This window comes from Embiotoca jacksoni, unplaced genomic scaffold, assembly GCF_022577435.1.
Source record: "Embiotoca jacksoni isolate LCO1_2020_lvr unplaced genomic scaffold, fEmbJac1.0.p SCAF_67, whole genome shotgun sequence".
NCBI lineage: Eukaryota > Metazoa > Chordata > Actinopteri > Embiotocidae > Embiotoca > Embiotoca jacksoni.
This window is the reverse complement of record NW_027185422.1, coordinates 347501-355129: the sequence shown is the minus strand read 5'-3', so window position 1 is coordinate 355129 and position 7629 is coordinate 347501. Positions and strand designations below refer to the sequence as shown.

Genomic DNA, 7629 nt, shown 5'->3' with positions numbered 1-7629 from the left:
ATCTGATCGGAAACCTGACGATACTACGTCCCGCCCACCGATAGCTGTAACCTGACTGCACCACAGGCCTGTCAATCAAACAGACACGCCCCCAAAAACAGGTCTTCTTGAATCTTCTTTTCTAATGAATGAGGGATTATTTTCAGATGGACCTCCAGAAAACTAATAAGAAGGAGTGACTTTAGCTAACAACACCGAGATAACTGATGGACACATTTTATTCACTTTGGATTTGATGAGAGAAGTTGAATGGGAGTCTATGGAGCCGGAGGCTTTTTGGAGCCGACCTCTAGTGGCACTCGCTGGTATTGCAGCTGAAGACACTTCTGGATCAGAACCATTTTACCGATCTAATGACACCATGAAGACTCGTGGAAAACACTTATTGACTTTGTATTTCAGGAGAGAAGTTGATGCTTTTTCAATGGGAGTCTGCCGGAGCACCTAGTGGCCCTCGGTGGTATTGCACTTTCAGGTACTTTAAGGCTCCACTGTTTCACATCTGTCCTTTTTCCATTAGGTGCATAACTGTGTTGCAGTTCAACCTGCATGCGTTCTTAATTTATAGCTCAATTCAACACTGTTATTATTGTTCCGTGTTTAAATCTCTCCTGAGACGCTGCCTTTAATCTGAGCAACTGTTGAAGAGATTAAACTACCGCCGCCAGCTCATCAGGGAGGACGACCGGCGCTGACATTGAGGGAAATTAAACAGCTCTTGTTTGCAGAGAGCGGAACACAACCAGAGTTTTAGTTTAAGAGCGTGCAGCTATTATGAATTAGGCTGCAGCGGTTAGCAGCTCCTATAATCACGTGTTTGTCTTTATTTAGTCGGGGAAGATGTGCTGAACAAGCAAGCGCTCATTATTTACAGACTTCTGCTGCCTACCACCGAGAGGATTTTAGAGCTACAGAGGTCAAGGGTCAAATACCCCCCTCCCCCCTCCGCCCCACTGTGACTCATTGTATTCATTTTACACGTTGAATTTTATTTTCCACAAACACAACTTCCTTTATTATTATATTTTTTTCATGTAAAAACTGTGCAACAAGTTCAGACATGTTCTCTGGGGGGTCGATGAAAGGCCTTCTGGGTAATGTAGGAACTCATTATTAGCTTGAGGCAGATTTTAGGTACTTAATGAGAAAATAACTTTTGTATTTCACGGCATATCAATCTGAAATACATATTGTATATTGTTATCAGTATATCTGCGTCTGTAAACAAATGGAAATAACTGGCTGCTATAAACAATCTGTTTATCACTTCTGTCTTCATCATTTTAATATCTTAAAGCCCAAATCATCCTCAATATGGCACAAAATAATCCTCCATAGATCCAAGTGTCTTTTTCTGTGTTGGAAGAAATCACTTTTTCCCTATTTCTGTAACATAAAAACATGAGTTTGAAATTACATTTTTAACAAATGAATTTTGTAATTTGTTGGTTAAACGTAACAAAGAAAGAAAATGCAGTTTCATGTTTAAAAATAAAAGTCCAGAATCAACATGTGATCCTGCTGCAGAAGCTCCAGTCAGATGTAGGTCACCTCGGAGGAACAAATGAATCTGTTCCTCTGATCAGGTGGAGCTTCACTGTCCACACCTCCTTACAAAACACACACACACACACACGCACACACACACACACACACACACACACACACACACACACACACACACACACACACACACATGGCAGTGAGTTTGCGTGCGCATTCTTTTTTTTTCTCCCTCTCCAGCCCTTCATGCGCGCGTCAGGAGCGCACAGAGGGCGCACCGGTGTCAGTTTGCTCCAGCCCCCTTTTGTACCGGTCGCTCGCTGCCTTCGCTTTACGCGCAGCGGCGTCTCGGAGCAGGATTTTTTTTTTTTTGGAGGGGGGGGGGAGTGGAAATTCCGCTGCTGTACTTTCACGACTCGCCTCGTATTTTCTTGACATTTGTGCTGTGGCGGTCAGTCGGTGAGTCACTGCGCGGCGGAGAGAGAAGCGGACTGAAACACGGAGTACAAGAGCCGGAGAGCGTCCCGATGTTCCCCGCGGCTGGTTTCCTCTGAATCCCGGTTGAACTCGTGCTCTCTTTTTTTAAACATCTCCGACTTGGAAGTATGTACATCATCGCTCCGGTTTGGTACCAGAAGTGAGAAGCTCGAGCTCGAACCGACGGAGCGCAGCTGACACTTCTTCACCAACGGATTTTTTACAATTTTTGGTTCCTTTTTCATTCTTGTTTTCCTGCGTTTGGATTATTATTTCATGTTTTGTTTTTTCTTCCAGGAGATGGAGAGTTGTTCCCTGACAGACACAGAGCTCCGCTGCTGAAGCTCACAGGATGCTGGGGAACCTACAACAACCACATCTCTTACTTTGAGACAGATTCCGGAGGTTTTATTTTTCCTCCCTCTCTGGACGTAAACTCCTCGGACGTTTTTTTTTTTTTTTGGTCTTTATTTCCCTTTTTTTATTTTATTTTTGCAGCATGTCTGTGTTTCACTGTCTCATAAGGATGCGTAGTGGATTGCTATTGTTCCTTTTCACCCAAGTCATCTTGGTTGCTTCGTTGACTCAGACTGGTAGGTGTTGACTTGATGCATGTGGCTTGACAACAGGCAGCCTATTGATCAATTTTGCATCATTTTGCACCATTGTGTCCGCTCACCTGTTATGTCTCGGCTTTCCCTTTGAGACGACGTCTGCTGGGGTTTAAATCCGACCCCGTAAACACTGATTCTCACCATAAATACTCCAACAAATGAAAGAAAATGAAGCATATTACACAAAATGCTCTGATTGTAGCAAGAAATCCAAAAGATGCTCAAATTATCTTCCAAATAAAACTAATAATTGAGCTCGCTGACGCACAACAAGTCTCTATATCAACATTTTCTTATTCTAATAATAATACAAATCTGTCTGCTTCCGTTCATCCCTTCAAAAAGCGCGTTTTGCAGCTCGTTGCCACGGAAGCCTGATCCAGGCTATGCAAGCAATTTACTAAAACCATTCAGAGAGAAAATTAAAATGAATCATCCTGCTGGTCGCCCGCGCCTCACCTCCGCGTGCGTTATCACACCGTATGGCGCGGATGCAGCTGAAGCTCACTTTATACCACACCTTTTCTAAATACTGCAAATCGTAAGTTTTAGCACCTTATTATTTTTATTTTTTTTGCAGGCTGGTGTGAATTTATGCTTCTGATGCGCAAAAATAAAATATGTGTTTTTTTTTGTCAACATAATGGGGATTTTTGGGGGATTTATGATCTTCCCAAACTGGTCTTCATCAGAGTGCTTCTGAAAGTCCATTTCTCTTCCTGTAACTTTCTGCCTTGTGTATTTTTTTTTGCGGTGCAGATAAATGCGGGGAGACCATAGAGATCCACACCGCGAACTACCTGACCTCCCCGGGCTACCCCGGCGCCTACCTGCCCTCCCAGCAGTGCGTGTGGGTCATCACCGCCCCCGAACCGGGTCAGAAGATCCTCATCAACTTCAACCCGCATTTTGATCTGGAGGACCGAGACTGCAAGTAAGACTTCCCTCCTCACTCCTCCTCTCTCCTCCTCTCTCCTCCTTCTGCCACCCTCCTCTGCGCTCTCCTCAATCCTGCCTGGATACAGTGTGAAACTCTGCCACCTATTGGTCAAAGAGGGGCACATCTGCTGCCTCAGAGTTGGAGGTGTGCAGAGGAGATGAAGGCAGTTTTGATCATTCCTACCTGAGTTTTCTGAGGTTTCTGTCTCTGGCTGGTTTTTTTGTGTGTGTGATTTTAAACTTGGCAGAAGTGTTTGCAGCAGCTGTTGATGGACGTTCAGTTTGCTCACCGCAGGAAAAGAGCGAGATGGTGTTTGCTTTTCATTTGCAGGTCGAGTTTACCTGCTTGTGTTGAGCTTGTTTGGATTTAAATAGAAACAGAGATGGAGTTTGATTTAACAGATTGTTGGGATGTGCTGCTGCTGTTTCAGGGTTTTAGGAGGATGTTGGAAGAGAAAAGAGGCTTTTATCTGTAATTGTGTTTTTTCACCTCGATCTAAAGACACTTAAACTGGTGAGTGAAAAACAGCAGCCAATTTTCATATTTTACTTATCGTTTATTTGTGAACAAATAGTCCAAAAATGTGAAGCTTTCCTGTTTTTCTCTGACTGATGTGATAGTTTGAAGGAATAAAGTTGAATTTTGATTCACTGGTCAGACAAAACAAACAAATAATGACATAATCTTTGATCTTTGGAATTCTTTCTGAAAGTTCATTGGTCAAACAAACATGACTCAGCATGACAGCGATCCGAAGAAGACAAGTAAACATCAATATCACCAGTTTGTTGGACTCTGGAGGCAGTTTGACTCATTTTAGAAACTTTTTTATGTGACATGAACACACACACACACACACACACACACACACACACACACACTGATTGTTTATTTGTGAACAAATAGTCCAAAAATGTGAAGCTATGCTGCTTTTTTTCTGAATTATATGAATAAAGTTGAAATTGGGATAGTTTCGTCAGACAAAACAAACAAATAATGACATCATCTTTGATCTTTGGAATTATTTCTGAAAGTTCATTGGTCAAACAAACATGACTCAACATGACAGCGATCCAAAGAAGACAAGTAAACATCAGTATCAGCAGTTTGTTGGACTCTGGAGGCAGTTTGACTCATTTTAGAAACAGCAACTAATCTCCTTCCACCATCAGTGTGCAAAAGGTGTAAACAAGCTGCCGCCGTGCAGACACACACACACACACACACACACACACACACACACACCCTCCCTTCTCTTTGACACAGAAACACACACTCGGCCGCCCATGTGTTGCTCTCCTCCATAAATAAGCCTGTTGTTGTTTTTTTAATTTTTTTTATTGTTTTTGTTTTTTTTATGTCGGCTCCTCTATCTTTTTTAAAAGCTCCATAAACAGCTGCTGTGTAAATCAGGTCTCCAGATGTGGTCCTCCACTACTATCGGATCATTAGTGGAGACACTGTGTGTTCCACCTGTTTGGAGAGCCTCTTCCTCCCCGTGTTCTGCCTGGTAACCCAGCGAGCGGTACGAGTATGCGATGATGCTGTTTAAGTACTTCATGAAAATCCCAGTGATGAAGTTTTGGACGGTGGCCGGCGGTGCGGCACACCACCAACAGAGCGTTATTGTCCAACTTACATTATTTTTCTGTAGGTTAATGTGTTGGAAGACGGCCGCCGTAAAATAAAATATTACGGTCTCAGCGCGGTTTATCGTGAGCTAATTGTTTTATTACGAAGGGCAACGCACCAACAGGGGGCGCTCTGGTTGGAAAGACATGAAGGTGCCCTCAAAGTGTCCTCCAGTTGTGTTTCCGTTGTGGTCCTTTTCACTTTTGGCTCCACATTAAGTCCGACACTCTCCGTCTGCCGCCGGAATCGAACCTGCGACCCCGCCGCTTCCTCCTCGTGTCATTTGGCTGCTTCCTTCGGAGCCCCTTCGCTCTCGATTGGTTTCATTATTTGTTGTGTGAGTTTATGTTGGATGATGACAGGGTGTAGCTCGTAGCTCTCTGACTTGGCAGGAGCCGTGTTGTTTTTGGGAACGAGTCAAATATTCGAAATATGCCCATCGAGGGGGGCCTTAAGCCTTTTGGCGAGACCGCAGTCCCTCTTAAAAAATGTCCTGAGCTGATTTCTGAGAGTTTTTATTCTGCTGACGGACGGCGCGATGCTGCAGAAGCTTTGATTGGAAACAGAGACAGAATAAGATGAATTAAAAGTGGGACATTAAGCTCTGTTGACGCTTCACTAAGAGGACACAAGCATCAGATGAACTGTGAGCATGTTAACGAAACTCTTGTCAGTTCCCAAATCTGACCCCGAAATCATTCTGAGAACTGATGGAGACATTTTTAAAGCTAAAACATCAAAAGGTGTTTTGTTCTAGCCTTCGTAGCTTCACGACTGTAACCTGAATATCTTTACGTTTTGGACCGTTGGTCCGATAAAACAAGACGTTTAAATTAGGGAGGGGTCAAGATTTATGAATTTTTAAAGTAAAATAGTTTATTGAACCATCATCTTGTCTTAAAATACACATTTTCCCTTGTTGTTACCAGCGTGTAGTAGTAGTGTGTGACTACCGCATGTAGGGGGCAGTAATGCACCTGAGAGCTGTTTGTTTTACACTCACTGGGACCCGAGGATGAACTGTTAGGTTTTAGAGGTCAAAGGTCGCCGTGACCTTACAGAGCACGTTTGTGGCCATAACTGCAGAATTCATACTTTAATTCTGACAGAATTTAACACGAGTGTCTGATTGTCCAAAGCGATGGCGTGATGACACGTTATATCCAAAAGGTCAAAGGTCAAGTTCACCGAGACGTCATAATGTTTCTGTCAATTACTCGGCACCATCACCGAGGGACAGAAGAAGAGACTGTGTCCATATTTAAGATTTGATTTGATACTGACAAATGTTAATCACTTTTATTTATTTATTATTTTTTGCTTCAGTCTTCTCCTAAATTATGAGTGTGGACAGATTTGCATGTAAAGCTGCAACTCGGCAGGTTGGCAGAGGCCGAGCACCAACAGGTGGTGTTTCTAGTTGATTGTTAAATGAATTGTGTTATTTATAAAATGCCAGAAATGATTGAAAATGAGCATTTTTCATTGCCCCAGATGTCTTTAGATTATTAGTCTTGTCCAACCAACAGTCCAGAGCGGTTGGCGTGACGACCCCGCCTCCTGTTGTCGTTTGCCCATTTTTGTCTCCCGGTCCCATATTTGAATTATCGGACCAGAACGGAACAAACATGTTCGTCTGCTGTGAAACTCACCAAACAGAGAAACCTGAAACGCTGCGCGGCGACGTTTCCGACATCTGTGTCACAAAATATCTCCGCGTGCAACCTCACCACCGGCCTTTGTAATTATGATCCATAATTACAGCATTTTTAAAAATACATACATGTCAGCCAGGAAGTGTTTTTTATGTTCGGGTGATTCATGAAGATAGAAAGTCGGGAGGAGCTCTGCACTAAAATTAGATCAGTTCTGGAAACAAGGACAGAAAAAAACATTTGAGGATTTATCAGAAGAATAACACGAACTCACGGGATTATAACTTGTTTAAGTTTCAGAAAATGAGTCGAGGTTGAGTTGATGAATCTGTCGCGAGCCGTCGGTCCGGGTGACGAATCCAACGACGACCTTTTTACTTCCACCGACTCCCAAGTGACAAATCGTGGAGCTCGACGAACAGACGACGACCGGTAACACTTTTATCTTCAGACGCGTGAAGATCGGTCGGCTCGGCCAATCTGGAGCGGCACCAGGACCATTCTTGTCTCGCGTCCATGTCTGAAATAGCGCGGACGACGAAGCGGCTCCCCGCGGAGCGCTGACGAGGAGCGGAGGAACCGGAGGAACCGGAGGAACCGGAGGAACCGGGAGGAACCGGAGGAACCGGAGGAACATCAGAACATGCGTCGGTGGACGGTAATCTGGGACGGCTTTAAGGAGTTGGCTGAACTGTTTCCTCCAACATGAGGCCGCACATGCACAGCAAGCACCCCACACACACACACACACACACACACACACACACACACACACACACACACACACACAACACACACACACACACAC

At 44.0% G+C, this 7629-nt stretch overlaps 1 protein-coding gene across 1 annotated transcript in view; it reads left to right on the top strand.

Moving 5' to 3' along the window:
- The first annotated feature begins 1769 nt into the window (after positions 1 to 1769).
- LOC138214050 (neuropilin-1a-like) overlaps positions 1770 to 7629 on the top strand; it is a 69361-nt gene continuing 63501 nt past the window's right edge. The window contains exons 1-3 of the mRNA XM_069175403.1: positions 1770 to 2106; positions 2278 to 2573; positions 3354 to 3528. Of these exons, the coding sequence (XP_069031504.1) occupies positions 2480 to 2573; positions 3354 to 3528 (269 nt within the window). The 5' untranslated portion in view covers positions 1770 to 2106; positions 2278 to 2479. The remainder of the gene's footprint in view (positions 2107 to 2277; positions 2574 to 3353; positions 3529 to 7629) is intronic.